Genomic DNA, 25,203 nt, shown 5'->3' on the forward strand with positions numbered 1-25,203 from the left:
CTTAATTGTACCTCATCCTACCTCTCCCTGCCAACTTTGCACTTTGCTTCTTGTCTTTAAGTCGAGAGAACATAGATTAAATATAGTATTTCAGACAAAATTAGAAAACAAACATCCAAGATCTACAGTTGGGTGATACCTTTACTAGTAAATTCTTCATGTTTTTGGTGGAATTTTGGTTGATCCTAATGAAGGTATCATCCAGTGTAGATTGTGGATTTTTTTTCTCATGGATCTGCATGGCTGTTTGTTCTTTGTAAACAGATATTCTATAAGCAAATGAGAATTCACTAGAGACTAATAACTATTATTATTATTATTATTATTATTATTATTATTATTATTTTCATTTCTCTACAACCCCATAGCTGAAGTTTTCTGGTGGGTTACCCCAGAGTATTTTATCCCAATATGAACTAATTCCTCCAGTACCTGCTAAAAGTGTTCTGCTGTAAGATAAAACACATCCCAGTTAAAATTTCACTGCTTGGACCCACTAAGTACCTGGAATGGGACACAAAGTAGAAAGATGCAAACCCAGTTACCTATCCTTCTTCAGGCCAGCAATCTCAGAATCCTTTTGCCCCAATTCAGTCTGCACCTTCTCCAGGGCGACCTGCATTTTGTTATGAGAAGCCAATACATTTTCTAGCATTGTTGTCATTTTGACATTATCTTCCTTCAATTCATCCAGCTTGCGTTGTAAATTCATTACCTAAAGGACAAAACAAAACTATGGGAGAGCAGTGCAATCACAGAATGACCCATTTTGATTGGAGGGTCTGCCAGTCATGAGCATGGCTCCGGGGCTGAACATGGCCCTGCGCACAGAAAATCCCAGGTTCTGTCACAGCATCTTCTCTTGAAAGTCCTCAGATCACAGGCCTGGCAAAAACCTGCCAAACAGATTAGACAAAGGCCAATGGATCTATGGTCTGGCTCAGTATAGAGTGGCTGCCAGTGTTTAGGTAAATGACACCTTCATTTCAGGCTCTTAGAACGCTATCTTGGTTTCCCTCAGCCCTGAACACCATCACAAAATGGCATCCTGCATTCATACAATGCTGTTTCTGAGATTTCAAAGTGCCTCCTGTTTATTCTCTTAGTGACTCGGTCTTTTAAGTAGATTGCTATCATTATTCTCTATGTTGCTGCTCTGCTAATTCAGCTAGAAACAGAGGGACACTGCTGTATATTGAGTCAGAGAATCAGCCCATCTAGTGCTGAACTGTTGAGTCTGACTAACAGCAGTTTTCTGGGGTTATGGGCAATAGGGTGTCAAGGCCCTGCCTGGAGATGCCAAGAACTGAACCTGAGACCTTTTGCGGGTGGGTCCAGATTCTGCCATGGGCAGAACACATTCCTGGGGCAGGAACAGAGCAAAGTTTTAGACACAGGCAACTGCACTGCTGAAGCTAAGAGCAATGAGACTATAGCATTTGGCTGTCAAAGTCTTTATGGCTAATCACACAGTTGGTTAACAGAGCCTCCTCCTTTCCATCAGTTCCATGTGTGCAATTCTACTTATTACACTGGTTTATAACTTTATACTGGTGGAGCTTCCCAGCACTCTTCCCTGCACTAAAGAGGAGGAGGCCTGCTTGGCTTCAACCATTCTAATGGCACCCTATGCCTTCAAATCAGTGTCTGTGCCCCATTTTAGACATGCTAAACCTTCCTTTGTGCTGATGATAGCAGATTTATGCTGATGTCAAACAAGAATCAGCTCTAAAATTGCTGACAGATTCTGCCAGGTGACTTCTGAAACTAGACCATCTAATAATCACTTTTGCCATCTATTTTGCCACAACAGATGGCAGAAGAAGAAGGGGATGGCAGAGAATGAGGTGGCTAGATGGAGTCACTGAAGCAGTTGGTGTGAGCTTGAGTGGACTCCAGGGGATGGTGGAGGACAGAAAGGCCTGGAGGAATGTTGTCCATGGGGTCGCGATGGGTCGAACACGACTTCGCGAATAACAACAACAACAACAATCACTAGCTGGGTTTGTACTTAACATTAGCACATGTTATGGATTATTGAATTCAGGGTTACTGTGTTGTGCGAACCCAGCCATGCTAACAAACCATGATTTGTTAAGCAAGGACAACCAAAAAAAGAAACCATGAGTGGTTGTTTCCAAGTGAACCCAGAACCTTGGGCTGTTTTACCAGGCTACAAGACATGAGGCAAGAGCAATAAAAACACATTCATACACAGATGCTCTATATGCAGGTGCTACAGCATCCATGGGGTTGACAAAACAACCTTAAGTTTGTTCTATTGTTTGCCAAAAAACCATGGATTGGGTAACAAACGTTTAAATATAATAGAATGTACATAATAAATGATAATAGTAACCATAATAAAATCTACCAAGTACTTTCAACTTGGTGAATTAATTTTTGAACAATCCTTCCCTATGGATTGGAGCAAGTGGTGATGTTAAGCAGAAGTTTCAAACAAGTGCGTTAGCAGTTTTATTTCATGGAGAAGTCTAGATAAGGCTAAAATGTACCCCTGCCATTAAAAAAGAGAACAACGTGTGTTACCTTGTGCTTCTCTCTCTCTTCAACAGCACTTATTTGTCCTTTGAGCTTCTGGTTCTCTCTTAATGCTTTGTCACATGCTTTGACTGTTACAGAGTAATCGTCCTCTCTGCAGACAAGGACTGACTGTGACTTTTATGAAAGAAAGATGCAAATTATTTTTCTAAGTACCAGAACCAGTTCAAAGCACAGAGGGAAAGAAAAGGTATTTTACCATTCAGATCACTGAGGCATCCTCAAGTTCTTATATATACATCAGTTCAGCTAAATACAGAAAATTAATTCAGTATAAAGGAGCATGCTTCCATGCTGAAAAGCAAAAGCAAGTCATTAATTTAAAAAGCTTGGTGACAGGGAATGGAATGGAGGGCAGGACACATCACTTGCTGAGCTGTTATCAATAACAGATCGTGCAAAAAAAAAAAAAAAAAAAAAAAAAAAAAAAAAAGCAAAAAGCAAAACCCAACCAGGTTCCAGCCACCAGAACATATTTGTACACCATCTTGAAACATCTATTCTTAGATAGTTGCTGAGACACAACATAGAATGGGAGAATCCATGGAATGGGAACATCTCAGTAAACTGGCTCTTGTTTAAATGTACATGTTTTTTTCTGAAACAGAAACATGAAGGTAGAATTCCTCTCATTAAATAATGTATGCAGAGAGGGGAGAGGGAGGGAGGGAGGGAGGGAGGGAGGGAGCGAGCGAGCGAGCGCAGAACAGTTTAAAATGCACGACTTCTTCACTCAAGACTTGTATTAACAAAAGTTGAATGGGACTTTCCAAACTCTGTTTGTGCACACATGTGTGCGTGAGAGAGAAAAAGGGTAAGTTAATTTTTTTGGGGAGAGAGGGGTACCAAAACAGAACTGTCTTACCACTTAGCATTTAATGGTTTTGCACTCACCCTCTGAAGATCTGGTCCCTCACTAGCTACATCCCACTCGGTGTCTAACAGTTCAGGGCTAAGGAGATCCCTTTTATTCTCCAGCTCTTTCTTCATGGCCTTAAAAGACCTCAAAAGAGTTCTTGAGGAGGCTCTGCGACTATCACCACAGTCAGAGGCAGACTCCCTTCCAGGCAGATCTGTCATAAAATGTACTCTACGCGTTGGGGAATACATGTTAGAAGCTCGTTCGCCAAGACCCAAAGTGCCCTTTATGTCACAGGCCACGCACGATCTAAAATGGTCACTGGGCTTCTGCTGCCAACAACTTTCAGAAGACTTTCGTTTTTTAAGAGGCATTTTTGCTATACCACTTGCTGCCTAAGAAGAAGTGAAAGCAACTCAGAGAGGACACAGCAAAATAAAAAGAAATACCCCAAATGTCTCCTAACATGAGAACTGGCAAGGCCTCCATTTGCAAACACTGACTGTTTCCCTCACTCATGTGTTAATTCTAAAACTGTTACATCACTGAGGAAATTGAGAAGAAGCCATTTTAAATCTGATTTGACCTCCCTTGCAGATGGATGTTCAAAGGATATTAAATGCTCAATTGCCTAGCCCCTTTTATTCAGAGATAACATGTGCTTTCCTAGACAGCATGGAAACAGTAAGACCTCACTGTCCTCCATTGTGACATCATGAGGGCCCACCCCTGAAGTCATGATGCAGCCTCAACACAAAGGAAGAGCTCACCAATCAAGTTCCTAGGCCAGAATTTTCACTCCTGGTTCTGCCACTCACCTTCCAAGTGGCCTCGGTACCTAGCATTATTTTGTATGCATGTCAGGCTAGGATATTTTTTCTTGCCTTAATCTTGTATCCTGGGTAATATGAAAATAATGGTACTTACAATCCCTATGTAATCCTCACTTCATGTTATTGATATTTACAGTGATTATCCTGTGATTTACTCTCTCCCTCTAAGTGTATATAAATACATCAAGAATGAAACTAACTCTCAAGGCAATATCGAATGGGACTGCTCCACTGAGTCTGTTGTGCTCAAGCAACCCATTCAAGTCTTAAATATGAAGGTGCCAAGTTAACAGGAAGCCAATTTCATAAAGGCAGTTTGCTCACCTGTAACTGTCGTTCTTTGAGTGGCCTCTGTGCATCACACTTATGGGTGCTGCACCTGCGCAGTGCCTGTGGCTGGAAAGATTTACAGCTTAACGATTTTGGTGGGAACTCCGCACCCCCCCCCCCCTACAGTATAAGAAGGCGGAGTGCCCGCCATTTCCTCAGTCTACTGGAGACCAATAGTTTGCCCCCCCCCCCCGCATGCAAACGTGAGACATTGCAGGGAATCTGCTGAGCAGTAGAAAGCACATGCAATAAATCCATACATTAAGAGAGAAACTACTAACGGATCTGGTATTAAATAAAACGGTACCGTAGAAACCCAGTCACTGACACCAAGCGGGGCCGGCGGGTGGGTTGTGTGAATGCACAGATGGCCACTCGAAGAACGACAGTTACAGGTGAGCAACCTGCCTTTCTTCGTCGTGGCCTCTGTGCATCACACATATGGATGACTAGCAAGCTTATCGAACCCGGAGGCGGGCGATGTCATCATTGGAGAACAGAAGAAAGGATTGCCCGACCAAAGGAGCAATCATGTCTGGCACACACATCAAGGCAGTAATGTCTGGCAAAGGTGCAAGGAGTAGTCCAAGTGGCAGCCTTGCATATGTCCTGGATCGGGATGCCAGCAGAAAAGGCAGAAGAAGCTGCTACTGCCCGCGTAGAGTGCCCTCTGGGCATGACAGGTAAGTCTAATTTAGCAAGCTGATATGCCAGTTTGATGGTCTGCACGATCCATTTCAAAAGTCTCTGGGATCCAATAGGAGAACCAGTCACGTTCTGAGTACTTGATTAAAAGAGGGTTAGATTTGTGCAAGCACTCTGTGTGCGACCTGTAAAAGGCAAGGCAACGACGAATGTTGAGAGAGAGAAGCGATCGTTCTATTGGTGTAGATGGAGTGGGGAAGAAAGCTGGTAAGACGATGGCTTGATTAATATGGAAAGGAGACACAATTTTAGGTAAAAACGCTGGATCGGTACAGAGGACAACCTTCTCCTTATGGAAGTTGAGATAGGGAGGATCTATACTGAGTGCACAGAGCTCACTGGTCCTTCTAGCAGATGTGATAGTGATGAGAAAAGCAGTCTTCCAAGACAAGAGGCGTAAGTCAGTAGTTGTCAAGGGCTCGAAAGGAGGTCAAGTGAGCGCCTGCAAAACAACAGAGAGGCTCCAAGTAGGATTAACTGGTCTAACTGGTGGTTGTAGGTTCTGTAATCCCTTAAGGAATTGACGAATGAGGGTATGTGAAAATACTGAAGAACCCAGCATATGGCCACGATAATGGGAGATTGCAGCAGTGTAAACTTTGAGAGATGATGGCTTAAGTCCCGACTGATGTAGTGATAAGAGAAATTGAAGAATATTTTCAATGGAGGCTGAATGAGCAATAAAGCTATTAGATTCAGCAAAAGATGTAAATCGCCTCCATTTGGCCACGTAAGATTGGCGGGTTGCAGGTCGCTGGAGAATGAACTGAATATCGGGATGCAGAGTACTCGGATTCAATGAGGCATTTGCCGGCATCAAGGGAGAAAGAGGAGCCGTATCTGAAAGGTGTCAGGCCAGTGTCGGAGCCACTGAAGCCGCTGGTACCGCAGGGGCCCCATGGTTCATTGAATGAGCTAGGCTGTCATATTGAGTGAAAAAAGACCTGGGTGACGAACAGCTCCGTTCTGTTGAGTGATCAGATGAGGTATAAGAGGCAATTGCCAAAAGGTGTTGCCAGACGGATGGAGAAGAGTAGGGAACCATGGTTGATGGGGCCACCAGGGAGTGATGAGGATTCCCTGGGTGTTGTCGTAAGTGATCTTGGCAAGGACTCTCATTATAAGTGGAATCGGGGGAAACGCATAAAGAACGTGTTCGCCCAGGGGATCATGAGAGCGTCTCCCTTCAAACCCGGGCCAATGCCTCCATGAGAGCAGAACATCTTGCACACCTTGTTCGTGTGAGTGGCGAACAGATCTATGTCAGGACAGTCCCATGTCTGGAAGAGGTGATGACAGGTCTGACGATCTAGTTCCTATTCGTGGGTCGTCGACATCTGTCTGCTGAGTGTGTCCGCCTCCTTGTTGTCAATACCGGCTAGGTGAACGGCGAGGAGGGTAATCTCCCTCAGGATACACCAGTCCCACAGTTGCATAGCCAGGTGGGCCAGGGAGGCGGACTTCATTCCGCCTTGCTTGTTTATGTAGAATACAGTCACAATGTTGTCGGAGGCAACCTGAACAATTTGCCCCGAAGAGTGCCCTTGAATGACCGAAGGGCTTTGAAGACTGCCAACAGTTCTAGGTAATTGATGCATTTGGCGGTCTCCCGATAGTCCCAGGTGCCCTGAGTACAGAGTCCGGCACACAGGGCTCCCCACCCGTAAGGGAGGCATCGGTGAACAGAGTCAGAGTTGGGTGAGGCGGATGGAACGGAACGCTGACAGACAGATTGCTTTGCATAGTCCACCAAGATAAGGTCTGGAGGACAGAGGTTGGAAGGCAGAGAAGCCGCTGAGGCGAGTCTCGTTGGGGTTGGAAGAGACCGTTGAACCATAATTGAAGGGACCTCATTCGTAGTTTGGCATGCAGGACTACGGAGACTGTGGAGGCCATGTGACCAAGGAGTTTCTGCACTGATAGTGCTGGAACAGTTCTGTCCATGTGGATTCGATAGATGGATGCACGAAGATTGTCTTGTCGTCCTTGTGGGAGGAAGGCTTTCGCCATCGTAGAGTCGAGCCGGGCTCCAATGAAATCGATGATCTGTGAGGGAGCAAGGTGCGATTTCTCTCTCTCTTTTTCTTTTTGAATAAGTGTTATTCTAAATAAACCTAACACAAAGAAAAAACTAAAAACAACATCAGTCATCAGAAACATCGGACCTACTGGGTCAGCCCCCCACATTTTTTCTTTTTATGTTAAACTGTAAACATATTTAAGTCTATGCAAAGTCCCGTTTCTCTAGCCAATAATAAAATGAGTCCCAGGTTTGATAGAAGGCTGTATCTTCTTTCTCCTTCAGTGACAAAGTCAGTCGTCCATTTCTGCACAGTCCAAGATCGTTTTTTTAAAATCAATTCGTCGGTAGGTGGCTCTTCACTCTTCCAGTGCTGGGAAAATACAATCCTAGTCACAGTGATTACATGTAGAGTCAAATGCATTGCTTGTTTACTAACATCATCAGGTATAATGCCTAATAAGAAAACTTCAGGTCTAAATGCTAAGGATTTTTGTAACATTTCCTCAAGCCATTTATTTATTTTAATCCAATACTTTTTTGCCTTATTGCAAGCCCACCACATATGATAGAAAGTACCCGGTTTATGTTTACATTTCCAACATCCATTTGACATATTTGGAAATATCTCAGCTAACCTAGTTGGCGACAGATACCATCTATAGAATATTTTGTACAGGTTTTCTTTATATGAAGTTGCTAATATTACTTTAATATTTCTTTCCCACAGCTTTTGCCATTTCTCTAATTCAATAGTATATCCAAAGTTTGGTGCCCACGTTATCATAGTTTCCTTAACCTGTTCATCTCCCATTCTCCTATCTAGTAAAAAGTTATATAATCTTTTAGTCATTTTCTCATCTGATGTATTTCAATGTATCTTATTGTGTTGTAAGCCGCCCCGAGGCTTCGGCAAGGGGCGGCATAGAAATATAATAATAATAATAATAATAATAATAATAATAATAATAATAAGTATCACCTGATCAAATGCTGTTAACTCCTTATAAAAGCCCCACATTTTATAGTCTTTAGCATATCTCGCTTGTATCTGTACCTTATGCCACCAAGAAATATTAATTCCTTGTTCTTGTATTTCTTGATTCCATTTCAGTCCTCCGTCATTATCCAGAATATCATATCTTATAATCATTTCAAAATTCAATGCATTTGGGTACACAAGAGGTTCCATAGGTGAAAGTCATTTTGGTAATTTAATGTACAGTTTTGTCTTTAGCTTTTCCCACACCGACATTAATGATTTCCTAATATAATGATTTAAAAAACAACCATGTGCCTTAGACTTTTCGTACCACACAAGGTGCGATTTTTCATGGTTAATACATAGTCCCAAATTATCCAAGAGGGTACAAGTAGTCTGAATCGATGATCAAAGGCCTTCTCTAGACGAGGAAACAATCAACCAGTCATTCAGGTAAGGGTACACTGGAATGCCCTGGAGCTGAAGATGTGCGCACACCGGGGCCATGCATTTTGTAAAGATGGGGGAGCAGTAACCAATCCAAATGGCAAAACATTATACTCAAACAGGTCAGAACTGACGGTGAATCGAAGAAGATGCCTGTGAGACGGATGGATGGTAATATGAAAATAAGCATCCCTTAAGTCCAGAGAAGCAAACCAATCCTCTCTCCTGAGCAACGGAGGGATGTTTTGAGGGTGGTCATCCGAAATTTCTTAGTTTTGATGAGCCTATTGATGTCATGTCAGTATCAGACGAAGACCACCATCACGCTTAGGAACCGTGAAATATCTCGAATAGAAGCCGTGTAACCTCTCGGAGCATGTGAGTTGTCAAATTGCTCCTTTATGAAGAAGCTGTTGAACTTTGTCTACAACAACCAATGACTGAGGCATAAATCGGATCGGTCCCGGTGGGGATATGGTATCGAACTCGATTCTGTATCCGTGCTGTACGATGGATAAAACCCACTGATCAGATGTGATGGACTCCCAAATGGGGAGTCGACTTTGCAGTCGATCCCCAAAAGGAAGAGGGGAAGGCGGGTTCAAGAGAAGAGGTTTGCTCGGCCTGTCAGCGTTGGCGATTGTCCACATCAGGGCGACAACGGCTCTGTTGGAAATGCTGCTGTTGTTGCTTCCGGCGCTGCTGGCAAGGCTGGAATTGTTGTCGGCCCGAGAATTGTGCATAGGGCTGATACCGGTAGGATGGACGGGACCAAGACCACTTACAGCAAGATTGATTAGGGACTTCCATCTGACGAGCTGTAACCTTCGACTCATGGATTGTCTTCATCTTGTGGTCCATCCGGGCATTGAAGAGCCCTGAGCCATCGAAAGGCATATCCTCAATCCGACGCTTTGTTTCATCCTGAAAGTTGCAGTTCCAGAGCCAGGCATGGTGATGGAGGGCTACAGCACCGACGAGAGCCCTGGAGTCGCAATCAACATGGTGTCTCGCCATGGAGAGTTGCTGGACCGACACCTGCATCGCCTCCTTGATTCGGGCCAGGTCTTTTTGCTGCTCCGGAAGCGACACTGTGATATTTTCTAATTTCTGCATCAGAAAATACTGATAGCGAGCCAGCGTAGCCTCATAATTAGAAATCTGGAGGGCAAGAACTGTGGCGGTATAGATGCGGCGAGTCAACATGTCAATCTTACGCCCTTCCTTATCGCGAGGAGTGGTGTGTCCCCTCGACTTGCGGCCTTGAGATGACTCTACTACAATTGAGTTCAGTCTCGGGTGATGCAGGAGGAATGGAATATCCTGCTCACGGACTCGGTACATGGACTCGTAGCGTCGCGAAGTGGGTTGAGGCTGATTGGGGTAATTCAATGGCTCCATCATCGCCTGACAAAGAGTGGTGATAAGCGGCAAGGTGATGGCGGCAGACTGTTCACCCTTGACAATGTTATAAAATTTAATGGTATTGGGATCGAAGTGGTGCTGGGTTTCGATCTCCAGTGACCTTGTAAGTCTCACCATTAATTCCCTAAACGTTACATAAGGCTCTTCTGGTGAGCTGGGACCTTGCGTGGTGATCACAGCATCCGGTGAAGTAGAAGCTACTTCAGAGTCCTCCAAATCGGAGTCATACTGAGGTGGAAGGCTGGAGGAGGAATCGACAGGCAAGGTAGGGCACCTGGGCTGAGCCGCGCTGGAGGTCGATGGAATGTCTCTCGGGACCAGAGAGAGGGTACGATCGTGTACCGAGGGGTAATAGCCGTAGGGTGGATAGTCATCCCATGACTCACGATGAGTCGGCCTATGGGGCAGTTGCACCCATTCTCCAGAGGGACGGATGGAGGCGCACTGCTGGTATTGCACCTGCTGAGACGGGGCCCTTGGGGAAGGCTCACGTGACGGCTGAGGAGTAGGCAAGTGTACCATTGGGGAAGAGTCTCAAAACTTTCCATCAGAGATGGATCCCAACATGGCAGCTTCCTGGTGCTCAGCTGAAGATGGGACAGAAGGAGCGACCAGGCAGGGTCACTTGCATTGCCAACTGAAGAGCCGGTCCAGTCGGTGTCGGTACCGAAGCAGCCGTCGGGATCGATGGGGCAGACGAACCCGAATCACAGTGTCGGGGATGGTCGGCTTTCTTAGATTTGTGAGCCGCCTTGTCCTTCTTAGGCTTCTTATGGCCTGAGGACTTGTCTGACCCACTATGCTTCCTCTTCTCCTTCTGCTTATGTGGAGATGCAGAGGAGCGTTGACTCTCTGGTAAAGGGGCACCATCAGCCAATGGGAGGGGCGGAGGTGTAGTTGAAGAGGAGGACGGAGCAGTAGATTTGCCTGTCAGTTGGTTGGATTGGAGCAGGGCTTGGTCCCACAAGAGTTTGCGCAGACGGTTTTCTCAATTTTTCCTCGCCTGCTTAGTAAAGGCCTGGCAATGGTCACATTTATCAGTCCTGTGCCCTTCTCTGAGACAGAGAAGGCACAGATCATGTGGATCAGTAGGCAACATTTTAGATCTGCACTGAGAGCACTTGTGGAAAGCCGCACGCTGAGCCATCGAGGGTGAAAAAGGAGAAGATAGCGAAGGTAAGAATACAGAATACACACACACACACACACACACACACACACACACACATTTGAGGGGGAACAGGAAAGGGGAATGAGAAGAAAACTTCTAGCAGGGAGGGTAATAACTTAGAATCTTAACAAGCTAAGAGAAACAATGGTAAGGTAACTGGATATACATGTAGTACAAACTGAGAGACGAAAGGCTTGAGGCACAGCGAACGGCAGTTGCAAGAAGACTAAGGAAATGGCGGGCACTCTGCCTTCTTATACTGTGGGGGGGGGAGGGGTGCTGAGTTCCCGTCAAAACCGTTAAGCTTTAAATCTTTCTGGCCACGGCACTGCGCAGGCGCAGCACCCATACGTGTGATGCACAGAGGCTACAACGAAGAATTTTAGTACCTGTTTTAGCTGGGCTTCCATCCTCTGCATGTTAATTCTCATACAACCAAGTTCTACATTCATCTGGAATGTGCAACAATAAAAAGCTGAAACCAAGTTCTCACATTGTTGTCTTTCAAGACAGAGATAAAGTCAGAAAGACCATAAGCTATTTCTTTCCTAGAGTTATTTGGACTTCATGCATTCCAATCACGTTTGTGGCAAAGGCTCAGACTTCTAGTATCTGTTTTCATTTTTAGCTCTGGTTTCAAATTTAATGAAAGCATATTGCAATGTTAACAAGGAAGGTAAACTTTGAATTAATATTCTGTATCCTGAGTGAAGCAGCTGAGGTTTCTGTCATGCAGAATTAGCCTTAAAAACAACACCGGTACGTCTCCGCATTCTGTTTTTATTGCAGTTGAGTCTAAAACCAGGAACAACAGATGCATCTGGAAAAACTAAGTAAGTGCTGAGCCTACTGTGAACCTGCACTTGGCCATTCATCCTGCAAGCATCTTGCATTCATCCTGAGAACAAAGCTCAGAGTCAGAAGATTCTTCCTGACTCCAACAGAGGGCTCACTTTCTGACCCTTGCAACAATCACAAAGCTAATCCCACTTCTTTGCCCAAAGCAAAGCCCCAATTTTTTTAAAAGTTCTAAACATACATTTAATCAGATGCATAGAACAACTGCTCAATACTTTTTAAAGTGAAAAACCTCCTGGAAGCATGAGGGGAAAGAGGAAAGCAACACAGGATTTGGAGAAAAGTACAGGGGTCATTAGAACAAAAAAGCTATCATAGCTTTTAAAAAATTGGGTTTATTGTATTTTATGTTTTTATTTTTATTATATCGTTATTGCATTTTATCTGCTGTGGTGGACCACCCAGAGACCCTTACCTATTGGGCAGTATAGAAGTAACCACAACAATACCACCACCACCAACAGAAAGACGGACAGAGAGACAAGCAGACAGACAGAAAAACAGCTTGCTTTGAAACAGGAACAAAACAAAAAGGCTCCAGTATAACTATGTTTATTTTTATCCTGTATGTCAATGTTTCAGAATACCTGATTATAGTTTGTCTCCAAAGCAGCATTCAGCTTGAGAAGCTGACTATTTTCTGAACGCACATCCATGAGGGATTGTACCTCCTCTTCCAACTGCTGGACTCTTGTCTATGGCAAATGAAAGAAAACCTCTATCACACAGCTGAAATTTGTGGCAGTCATCTGGAAACAACAGTAGTATTTGCCAAACTAGCAAAAAATTATGGATGCTTCTATTCTACAAATGCAAAATGCTAAGGCACGAGATTATAACAATTCACTTATTCTAATCCAAAGTCTAAGCAGTATGATCATATATCAAGGATCCTTATGAACACATAATGCTTATCCTTCTTACATAGCAATAGTTCACACTGCTTGCTAGGTATATATCCTGTTTTCCATCTCTTATTGCAGTCTTAAATACAGTATTAGTTAAGTGTAGTCTATTTAAATTAATGGGAGTTATTTTCAAGGAAATAGGGTATTATAATACTTGTAATTTAGTGCTAGTAATTTTATCCTTTCCAAGCTAGGTTTGTCATCACATTAAGTCACCCTATAAATAAGCCATTATGGGTTGGTTGGTTGCTTGCTTGCAAACCATCAGGTGTTCCATGGCTTATGGTAGCTCGTTTCCCTGCACAGGCCTCCTGCTGCCTCCAGCATAGATCCCAGGATCAACATTTGTTTCATCCATACCTTCACCAGCACCCTTCCTGCACTTAGGTTGTTAGAACTCTCCGCTCCAGAGGGAAACTCCCCTCAACCCTGCATCAGAACGTCAACTGAAATTAATTCCTCATGCCCTTAATGATGCAGTAATGCCTTTGTAAACTTAAACAAATTAGGAGATGCACTCTTCAAAATTCTGGCTGATTGCACCCTTTATTGTGAGGCTTCTCTTGCTGGTGAACTTTTTTTAAATTGCTTCACGCTACACAGAAGTAAAGACACCCACTCCTCAAATATCTTCTTTCCTGCATATACCAGCTGCTGTCATTTCCCACCTCCCCTTTGTCCTTGTAACTTCCCTCCAATGGTCTGTGTTGCCAGTTGTCATATATACATATAGATTGCAGCACTGGGAACAAGATTGTACAAAATACACAAATATCATGGCAAAGCAACAAGATGGAGGCAAAAAATGTGCAAATTTCAAGGCAGAGCAATGGAACAGAGGGAACATGTATGCACATTTCCTAGCAGCACACACTTGCTCCAGCTCACTCGTGCAAGCTCAAAAATAAGACACAAAAGTTGCAGGAGTGTTTAGGTCACTCTCTAGAGCTCTTTGTTTAGGAGCATGGGGCTGGCAGGTGCTGAGAAGCTATGAGGAGGGACAGCAGCAGCACCAGTAATACTGCACAGTGCAGCAGGGCTTCTTGCCACTCTTGCTAGAAACCTGTTTGTGACAACCTGAAATGAGGTTACCCTGCTGGGTTCAGACAATGCAAACAGCCACTATGAGTAGAACGCTTCAGAAGCTACAGCAGCGTCACAGAAGCCAGTTTTCCTGAGGCACAGAAGCCACTTTTCCCATGGGTTCAACTGGTGATGTTACTGTAATGTACAAAGGTCAGCAACCATTTGCAAAGGAAGCAAGCAACCCAACATTCCCACCTCTCCCACAACACTGTGCTGCAGACTTTAAAACATAATAGCAGCGGCATGGGATGATGGACCCATGGGGAAGCTGCTCATATGATAAAGGTCCCAATATTTGCTTTTAAAATACCAAGCTCAAAATATGCTGAACATCATGAAACCACCTTCCTTTCTCGTGAAATTCAAAAAAATTATGTCATGCTGTAACAACCCTCAAGTATTCTATCTACCATTCAGCTGGATTAAGAACTTCTAATTTATGCACCTGTGCATTTATAAACTTCCTCACTGAAAAAGCAGAAGTCAAAGCCAAGCACATATTAAGGTACAAGAGCCCCAAAAAACTAACACTGAATCAGTAAGAGAGCTCTCAGTGATAAAACAACCATTTCTCTCAGGGCTCTGCCCTTCTACTTCGCTATCGCAGCTGCACCTCAAGCCCTCTAACACCAAATGTAACTTCCATGGAACACTGTCCTGTGTTGTGTCAGCTTCCTTTCTAGTTCTGTCTAAGTTCAGGAGAGAGGGATGAGATTGCTTTTCCTGATTCAAGAAACAGGCCTGAAATGCACAACAGGAAGACAAAACAGAAGACAATGGACAGGTGGCTCAAGGACTAACATCTCTTTCTGATTCTTTGTGGCTTGTTATTCTTTCTTTACACAATACTGTTTTTCTTTAAACAAGACGGAGGAACCTTGTCATAATATTAAGGGAGTATGTCAAGTCATGTTCTGACAGAGAGTTATCTACCTGTTGGTGTTCCAAGGCAGCTTTCTGCTCCATTAACTTCTTGTTTTCTTTTTCTAGCACCCTCAGCACGTCTTTCAGAGGACTAATTTCCACCTTTTTTAAAAAAAAGGGAAGACAATACAATTTCTCTTGTCTTGTTGGACAATGCAATCAATTTCTCATACTTTGTTCTACTTGGCAGATGAAAAATAGAAGCAGCAGATGGAGCTGAACAATTGGCAGTTATCTGCAATGCAGTTCACCAATGTTTAAACTTGCTACAACAATGACAAATTATTAGGTCTACCATTTGCTAATGCAAACATAATGCTTTGATCTAATCCAGCACTCTGGCTGCCTTGTGGCACTCATGTGTACATGGAATATATATATTATACACACACACACACACGCGATAAAATGTTTTTGTTCAGTGTCCTTATCATACCTTGCTTTCTGTTAGCTCTGCTTCTAATCTTTTGTTCTCTTGCATTAGTTCATGTATTGTTTTCGGCATCTGCCAGTAATTAAGAAACGTTTTATCATCAGTCTCATCAATGGAAGATTCAAGCTTTCCTGCATTATCTTCCATCGCCTCCAATAAAATACCAGACCCCAGACTGGAAGCTTCTCACTCCAGCTATGCATGCACCAGAACTACATGTGATATTTAATGTTGCTATTTTTACATTTAGTCTCTCTTGTCCCAGTGCTGATCCTCACATGCTCCCCAAGGGCTGATAAACCTTCTTTCAGGACTGTGAGCTCCTCTTTTATTTTTCATAATCCTAAATAAATGAAGCTAACCATGTGTTCCCCTGCCAGGGGGAAGGGAAAAAGTCCTCCTTACTCTTCGAAGTAAGAAATTAGCTAAGGCATATAATATGTTTGCTAAAATTCAACACTTTACAAAGGAAAGGAAGAGATGTTAGCGGCCGAGAATGGAGATGCTTGTGCAAATATATGCAAAGTTTTTACATTTGAATGACTTATTAACTTTTATATACTGCATCCCCCGGAAAATCAAAAAGAACCAGCAAAGCTTCATCAAAGTGTATATAAATTCTTTGTGCCATGCTAAATGACAAATTATGCAAAACTGGGACAGATATATCCTCATCTACCCAATGCAGAGTGCAAATACTATTAGAACCATATCATTCTGGGATCCCCAGTGATCTCATTTTCTTCTTGGTGTATATACTCTACGAGGTGGTGAACAATGGGAATTATTCCAGTGAGCTCTAATATGCCACAAGGCACTAAGAAAGTCTTTAAAAATAAGAATATGGTAAATATCTACTGTACCTCTTCTTCTAGTCTCTCTTTCTCCTTTAGCAGACAATCTCTCTCTTGCAGGGCTCTTTCCAGCTCCTTTTGTAGCCTGGGAACCATGGACCCCAGGAGCTCTGTTTGGGTGGCTATGCTCTCAGTAGCAGGACAAGCCTTCTGCTTGCAGTTAGCCAGCTTAGCACGCAAAGTTTCCCTGTATAACAAACACATATGACTGCAACTTGGTTATCCTCCCTCTGCAGAAGGCCTCCTATGCTGCACAGCAGGTACAAACTATGGGAAGAGCTACCTTGCTTTTAAAGCTACCTTGCTTTTCTATAGCTTGCACTAAGCTAAAGAAAGATAGAAGGAGCAGACCACCAAAGGGAACAAGCCATACGGAGGAGAGAACAACACACATCTCAACTGTTTCTCTCACATCTCTCTCTGAAGCTGTGCTTTTTCATTCTGCACAATCTGCAGCTCTCTTGTAATGGTGGCTCGAGCAGCATCCAAAATCAAGTCTTGTTCTTGCAGCTTTTGATTAATTTTCTCCTGCTCCACCTAAGAGGGAAGGGAAGAACTTACAAGAGTACATTTCACAGTAAAGCAAATTCCAAAATTCTCACCAAACAGAGTAACTTCTTTGTGAGCAGCTTATTAGGTTATTTGCAGCCTTCTGCTCAAAACCCAATGTGTCCTCCTAGCCAGTTTTTTGATTCATTTGAAAAGGAGGGCCTGGCACCAAGACGGCACTCATTTACTTCTCTCCCCATTCTCCTGTCGCAAGCCCTGACTTCATACACACGGCAAAGCAGCTCTGGCTGAGGCACTGAGTGGCAGAGTGTCCTTCACCCAGCACCATAGCTAAGGCTATGGCTTTGGTGCATCCGGCTAAGGTGTCCAACTCCACCTTATGCCTTGGCTGGCATGTGTCCTCCTGCCCTGTGCCTTCTTCCATTAGAGAGGATGCAGGGCAGGCAAAAGTGAGAAGCATGCTAAAGGAATCCCTGCCAGTGCTTCTGATAAGAGGTAACAGTGGGGATTTTTCTCCTGGCTAGCACTGAAGGGGCAGATGGCAATGGAAAGGCAGCTTCACAAACTTCTCAGAACCAGCCTGGCAGGCCAAATTAGCCCATGGGCACTTGGTTCCTGATCACTGCCAAACATCCAGTACATAAACTGAATAGGCTAATGCATAAGTTGCATCAAAGCACATTAAAATGGTTCCACACCTTAAGAGCGGCCTGATGATCCACGATAAGTTGAGCATTCTCCATGGTAACATTTCGAAGGCCGCTATTCAGTTCTGCACACTGCTGGGTCAACTGCTCATTAAGCACCTAAGGAAAGCACACAACAGCACCTTACCACAGCAGTAGCAACAACTCTCCGGATAAAATTGCTATTCCCCACTACCTTCTCCTAGAAGAAAAAAAGCCCAAGGCCTTATATGTCTAGGGAAGATACAAAGAATGCCTGGGCAGTATCTGGTGCTTTCTTGACAGCTGAGGAATGGGAGGATGAGAAGGGATGTCAGAGGGATGGAGCTGCTCTTCCACATGCAGTTCCGTGGGGACTGTTTCCTTAGGCCTGCCCCACCCACCTCTTCTGATGCCGTCCAGTACTCTTCCATATAGGTAGGTAGGTAGCTGTCCCTGGGTACTTGCAAACACAGTTCTCAGCAGTAAAGTGACACAAACTACATTTATCCAGCCTTGGTAGATTCATTCCTTTTTGCTGCCCTACATTTTGAATCATGACCTTATGAAAAACATTTCCATTACTTGCACTTTTTCTGCAACCTCACGCAAAGCCGTTATTTCTGATCGCAGCTGTGCATTCTCCTCATGTGCTCTGCTCAGTGACAGCTGTGCAGTCTAGAGTTAAGGAGAGAAAAGAATTTACCTCTGGGAAAAGTAGGCTTTAAAACGGGAAAAGCATTTACTGCTGTCATAGCAGGAATGTCAATGCATTATACTTTCTTATCTTGTTTTTTATACATGGGACAATTTAATCAAAACTAGTTCAGTCAAAAGCTCACAGACCCTTTTAAATAACATCATGAGAATGTCTACTCAACAGAAGATTCCCTTTTTAAACTTACCTTCTTTTCTTCACCAAGCCTGGAAATAGTGCTCTCTCGGGATTCTAGAAGAGAAACCCAGCAAAAACAGACATTACATTCCTACATTGGCCAATACAAAAGCTCTCTGGGCAGTTTACAAAGATTAAAAATCTTAAAAATATATCATTAGCAATCATTCAATTTTTCACCATTCATTAAAACATTAACCATTTACACTAGGAAGGTTATTTTCCGATCAAAATTCTAAATAAAGAACTGCTTTGCTTTTTCCTAGAATACCTTTTTGGATACACATAAACTTTTAAAAGCAAGGACAATCACAAAATATCTTTCTTTTCTATAGACATGCAGGAACAGTACTGGCATGGGGACAGCATGGTGTGGTGGTTACTGTGCTGGACTAGGGACACAGGAGACCCAGGCTTTAGTCCTCACGGAGCCATGAAGCTCATTGGGAGGCATTTTGGGGTGCTCTCAATCTGGATTTCCTACATCAGGCAGAGGGAGCTGATAGACATCATGGCCTGCTATTACTCTTCGATGAACTGGCTAACAACCAGATTACACTTCCTCTGGCTTCCATGCAGGAGCTTCTAAGTGCCATTACATGAAGTGTCCAACCTTCTGCTCCCTCCAAAAAGTACTAATTACTCTCAAAGACATATCTTCCTTACAACATCCCTGCAGCACTCTTTTCCTCATGGCATCTTTTTCACATCTAGCCATCAGCTGGCAAAGAAGATAAATTAGTCAATCTTCTTTTCAACAGCTCTAACTATCAACTGCATGGCTATTTACTAAGTTTTGTATCAACTCCAAAAAGACTTGTGCCATTCAATTGAGACGGTCACTTCAGTTAACATTTACTTTTCTTTAGACTTATAAGTCATCCTATACTGAGATCTCCCCACCACCTTAAACAGAGAGAAAAAGGATCTGATCCATCCATTCTTAAGCTTGAAACTGAACTAATCTCATATCCAGCACTCAACCTTGATGGTGCACACTTTGCACTTAAGAGGCATCACAGAAAAATTAAGCACCTACAGACCCATTAATAGCATCCTTTCCAGGAAAACATGCCTGCCCTTCACAGAAATTTGATTTTTTGTTTCTGAGATCTGTTTCATGCACTTACATTCATTACTGGATGACTACAAGTAATGACTTGCATATGTGAATGAGTCATTAAAAGATTTAAGATCACAGTTAGAACTTCTACATCTCTTTAGGCATAGTTTTCAGTGGAGTTACTTTACATCTTAATCAGATCATGTACATGGCTAAATTTCAGCTCCCTGAAGACTGTTATCATAGCCTTGTTCAGGGATGCTGGGAACTATAGTCCAAAATTTCAGGAGATTTACTCCAATAGATCTAAGAAATGTTCCAATACCTAAATCACTTTTAAGTTGTGTACATTCCTGCTCCAACTGGACTGCCCTCTGTTCTTCCTTTTGCAGCCTCTCTCGAGATATCTGAATATCCTGGTGCAGGCTGTTATAGTCTCGCTGCAGAATGTGAACCTGTAATGACATTAAAAGTGCATTCTGTAGGACACAGGCATTTCTTTAAACATTTCATGAAGGCTTTTCTTCATGCTAGAAAGCCAAAGGATGAAAATAATAAACTAGAGTGGGGTCCTCAAACTTTTTCAACAGGGGGCCAGTTGAAAGGTGCCAGCGGGGGGCGTGGACAAGTGAGGGGGCGGGAGATGTGCGCAGCAATGCAAGGTGGGTATGCGCGGGGAGGTGGGTGCACGGGGCAGGGGCTTGCTTATTTTTATTTATTTATTTATTTTATTATTATTTATTTATTTATTAAAACATTTCTATGCCGCCCCCTGCCGGAGCCTCGGGGTGGCTCACAACACAAAATAAAATACAATAAAATACAAAAATGACAATATAAAATTAACAATATAAAATAAACAACAATATAAAAGAAGTCGCCCTGGCCAGATAATAAGCAAATATTGTTAACAATTAAATAAAAAGGTCTTCGCCTGGCGCCGAAAAACAAACGACGACGGCGCCAGGCGGACCTCTTTGGGGAGCGCATTCCATTCTCTGAGCAAGTCCAAAACGATCTCTGCGCAAGCAAGCTGCTGCCTCGCTGTGCGCACCTGCAGCGAGTCCAAAACCTGAGGCGGGCTGGATAAATGGGCATGGTGAGCCAGATCCGGCCCGCGGGTAATAGTTTGAGGACCCATGGACTAGACTATTTGCAGATGTAAAGCTTTATACTTTAAATCTGGCCCTATACCATGCTTTTCATCTTTACGAATCAGGGTAGCAACCGCACAAAGCTTGAATGTGGCAAAGCACAAGCTTGCATGCCAAAGGCCCCTGAGAAATACTTTTATCTGGAACACTGCTGCCAGACAGATGTACCAGTGGACTAACCCAATATGGCAGATTCCTATATTCCTCCAGACTATAGCCACCTACTGTAACAGCAGCTCAGCTGGAGTCTGTATATTCACTGCCAAGGTTCAAGCCAATACTCTATACACTGGATCATACTGATGGAACACCAAAAGGAAAAATGGAATCTAGGATCATTATCCATCCAGCCTGCAGGAAGAGCTCTGGAGATCCCCACAAAGTGGCCTATGGCACTTGAGACCCACCAAGAGAAACTAAGCTCATTGGCCATGTTCTGCGGCCAGGCTAGGAAGCCTGTGACCAACCCCCCCCCCCGCCACCCCCACAACATGGATAAACTACTGCTCTCATCCTCCTTCATCACAGGCCAAGATGGCTGAGACTGAAAAGAATCCGATGCTAAGCAACCACCCTGCACTTGTATTTTCAGAAAGGAAATGACAACACTTCCACAAGTCCATGGTTAGGCTGTAGGCAGTACACATTTCTGGCACAGGGGAGCATAAGTTGCATGAACTTCCTTGAGGGAGTTTTGGGACCACTTCTCCCCAATATCCTTCCACAAAGAACATGAGCAACAGCGCACACCAGGGGGCCTTGGACCAGAGCAGGATTCTGCGTACCTCAGAAAAATTATGAGAGTGCATCATCTTCACAGGTATGACCAAGTACATTATAGTATGGCTGGCACAACATGCCGGTGGGGACCAGTAAAAGAAGAAAGAATGCTAAACAAACAGACTCCCAATGGGGATCTCCTCACAAGCATGTAATGATGTACAGATACAGAGCTGCCGCAGAACAGGGCATGATCATTCTATAGGACTGGGAAAGGGTGCTGAACTTTCAAAGAATATATACATCAAGATTTATATCCTTGAAGTGTAGTAGTAGTAATATGTTAACACAGCATCGACTGTATGCAGCTGTACCTTTTTGCATCAGAAGTAGTCCATCAGTAGTCTTCAGACTGCATTGTTTGTTCAAATGCTAAAGGAGGATGAACTCAGCTGAGCTTCACTAACCTGCTGCCGTTCTTTTTCCACTGTCACTTCCATATCCTGCATACGATAAAGCAGAACAGCTTGGGATTCCTCCAAAGACTTCCGCACACTAGACTCTTTAGACAGCTGCTCCGTTAGCTTCAAGCAATAAATTGGAGTGGAAAGCCAAATCAGTTTTGGACATAGACATGGGCTATGCTATAATGGCATGCAACTCTCAATTTGCTCTCTCCCTTCAATAAGTGGCATGTGCAGTGCTGATGGCAACACTGGAAACATGAGCCCAAAGGCTACCACCAATTTGCATGTAATTTTCCTAACTTCCATATCAGTGTAGAATGTGTCAAAACAGAGTTAGCAGAGTCTTAGCCAAAGTGGCACCCTCTAATTGTTTTGGACTCCTAGTATTCCTAAGTACTTGCTGAGCTGGCTGGGTCTGAAGTCCTCAAAATCTGGAGAGCATTCAAATGGGAAGGACTATGCTAAATACGAGATGTACTTAGTCTAAAATTTTATTACATTAAGAAACACGTGCTAGTTTGTGAAAGAGAAACTACCTCCCTGCAGACATTTGTCATGGAGAATGCGCCTGGTAGACGCAAGGGAGAACGTTCTGCTCATAGCTAACAGATTTAACAGTCCTGATTCTTGACTACTTAGGAAGTTCAGTGTCTTGACAGCCAGACACCCTTCTGTTCTTTACCTCTTGCAATTCATGGTTCAGCTTCTTTTTCACTACCCGCAACTCATCTGCAGCAATAGCCGCATCTCTCTGCAAAGACCAGAACATCACATTCTATTCAATATTCAAGCCACTGCAACAGAAAGTGCAGGATTCCCCTCTCCCCGCCGCAAAACTGGATTTCTTGTCACCCCCTAGGCTTGACAGTGGTTTCACGAACATTTCTGGCAATTGGACTTATGCAATAAATCAAAATGACAGAGCCTTTGTGAGGCTCAGGGATGGAGGTGTTACACCTTGATAACTTCCATTATTCAGTACAGAAACTGGGCATAAAAGTATTGAAGAACACCTATTCTGCTCTCATGCAACATTGCCACTTAAAATACATGCACTGAACAGCTTGCAATAAGTTTATTTTAATATAGATTATAATGGCAAGGGGTTTTTCTTTTTTGTTTTATTTGCTGCTTTGTTTTGGCAAAATTGAGCTCTTTGGCAAGAACTAAAACCAAAGTCTGTAGAAAGTAGGGTAACAGGAAGTGGGGACCAAGTGCACAGGCAAGAATTGTACTGAACAGAATTAGAGTTGTAAGGTGCAGAATCTGTAACATAGAATGTAATTACAGCATTCTCTGGTAGATGGTTGTCCATTTAAATACCTCTAGCAAAGAAAAGCCCACTCAACCCCTGACTTATTAAGTGCAATCTACAACAGATCTCAGTTCGAATCCAAGGAAAACCATTCAACATCACAATAGTCCAAGTCTATGCCTCAACCACTGGTGCTGAAGAGGCTGAAGTTGACTGGTTCTATGAAGGCCTACACCTTCTAGAGTTAACTTCAAAAAACGATGTCCTTATCATCATGGGGGATTGGAATGCTAAAGTAGGAAGCCAAAAGATAACTGGAATAACAGGCAAGTTTGGCCTTGGAGTACAAAATGAAGCAGGGCACAGGCTGGTAGTATTTTGTCAAGAGAATATGATGGTCATAGCAAACACTCTTTTCCAACAACCCAAGAGATGACTCTACACATGGACGTCACCAGACAGTCAACACAGAAATCAGATTGACTATGTGCTCTGCAGCCATAGATGGAGAAGCTCTATACAGTCAGTAAAAACTAGACCAGGAGCTAACTGTGGCTCAGATCATGAGCTTCTGGTTGCAAAATTTAGGCTTAAATTGAAGAAAGTAGGGAAAAGCACTAGGCCAATCAGGTATGACCTAAATCATATCCCTGATGAATATACAGTAGAGGTGACAAATAGATTTAAGGAATTAGATCTGATACACAGAGTGCCTGAAGAACTATGGACGGAGGTTCACAACATTGTACAAGAGGTAGCAACTAAAGCCATCCCAAAGAAAAAGAAATGCAAGAAAGCAAAATGGCTGTCTGAGGAAGCTTTACAAATAGCTGAGGAAAGAAGGGAAGTGAAAGGCAAGAGAGAAAGAGAACTGAAAGCAGAATTCCAGAGAATAGCTAGAAGAGATAAGAATGCTTTCTTAAATGAACAGTGCAAAGAAATAGAAGAAAACAATAGAATAGGGAGGACCAGAGATCTCCTCAAGAAAATTGGAGATATGAAGGGAACATTTCATGCAAAAATGGGCATGATAAAGGACCAAAATGGTAGGGACCTAACAGAGGCAGAAAAGATTAAGAAGAGGTGGCAAGATTACAAAGAAGAACTATACAAGAAAGAGCTTAATGTCCCTGATAACCACGATGGGGTGGTCACTGACCTCGAGCCGGACATCCTGGAATGTGAAGTCAAATGGGCCTTAGGAAGTCTGAGCAACAACAAAGCTAGTGGAGGTGACAGTATTCCAGCTGAGCTATTCAAAATCTTAAAAGACGATGCAGTAAAAGTGCTACACTCAATACAGCAGCAAATTTGGAAAACTCAACAGTGGCAACATGAGTGGAAAAGGTCAGTTTACATTCCGATGGCAAAGAAGGGCAATGCCAAAGAATGTTCGAACTACCGCACCATTGCACTTATTTCACATGCTAGCAAAGTTATGCTCAAAATCCTACAAGCTAGGCTCCAGCAGTATGTGGACTGTGAACTATCAGAAGTACAGGCAGGATTTCGGAGAGGGAGAGGAACTAGAGATCAAATTGCCAACATACGCTGGATCATGGAGAAAGCTAGGGAGTTCCAGAAAAACACCTACTTCTGCTTCATTGACTATGCTAAAGCCTTTGATTGTGTGGATCACAACAAATTGTGGCAAGTTCTTAAAGAGATGGGAATACCAGACCATCATATTTGTCTCTTGAGAAACCTATATGCAGGTCAAGAAGCAACAGTGAGAACTGGACACGGAATCACTGATTGGTTGAAAATTGAGAAAGGAGTTCGGCAAGGCTTTATACTGTTGCCCTGCCTATTTAACTTATAGGCAGAGCACATCATGAGAAAGGCGGGGCTGGATGAATCACCAGTTGGAATTAAGATTGCTGGGAGAAATATCAACAACCTCAGATATGCAGATGATACCACTCTACTGGCAGAAAGTGAAGAGGAACTAAAGAGCCTCTTGATGCGGGTGAAGGAGGAGAGTGCAAAAGTTGGCTTGAAACTCAACATTAAGAAAACTAAGATCATGGCATCTGGTCCTCTCACTTCCTGGCAAATAGATGGGGAAGAAATGGAG

At 43.4% G+C, this 25,203-nt stretch overlaps 1 protein-coding gene across 8 annotated transcripts in view; it reads right to left on the reverse strand.

The window, feature by feature from the left end:
- The window catches only part of CCDC150 (coiled-coil domain containing 150), a 40,288-nt gene that overhangs the window by 9,411 nt on the left and 5,674 nt on the right, over positions 1-25,203 (reverse strand). For 3 of the 8 annotated variants that reach the window (XM_044431820.1, XM_044431823.1, XM_044431819.1), the window contains exons 5-17: positions 22,554-22,622; positions 21,872-21,988; positions 19,856-19,985; positions 18,478-18,521; positions 18,158-18,250; positions 17,606-17,713; positions 16,810-16,934; positions 16,407-16,584; positions 15,547-15,615; positions 15,120-15,212; positions 12,780-12,887; positions 2,551-2,679; positions 546-715 (exon numbers count right to left, since the gene is read on the reverse strand). In XM_044431820.1, coding sequence (XP_044287755.1) covers positions 546-715; positions 2,551-2,679; positions 12,780-12,887; positions 15,120-15,212; positions 15,547-15,615; positions 16,407-16,584; positions 16,810-16,934; positions 17,606-17,713; positions 18,158-18,250; positions 18,478-18,521; positions 19,856-19,985; positions 21,872-21,988; positions 22,554-22,622 — 1,433 coding nt within the window. Of the gene's footprint in view, positions 1-545; positions 716-2,550; positions 2,680-3,456; positions 4,613-12,779; positions 12,888-15,119; positions 15,213-15,546; positions 15,616-16,406; positions 16,585-16,809; positions 16,935-17,605; positions 17,714-18,157; positions 18,251-18,477; positions 18,522-19,855; positions 19,986-21,871; positions 21,989-22,553; positions 22,623-25,203 lie in introns of those variants that run through there. The other 5 variants (XM_044431822.1, XM_044431824.1, XM_044431821.1 and 2 more) reach the window with 5 other exon arrangements.

The sequence above is a fragment of the Varanus komodoensis genome, unplaced genomic scaffold (genome assembly GCF_004798865.1).
Source record: "Varanus komodoensis strain SLA01 unplaced genomic scaffold, ASM479886v1 scaffold23, whole genome shotgun sequence".
Classification (NCBI taxonomy): domain Eukaryota; kingdom Metazoa; phylum Chordata; class Lepidosauria; order Squamata; family Varanidae; genus Varanus; species Varanus komodoensis.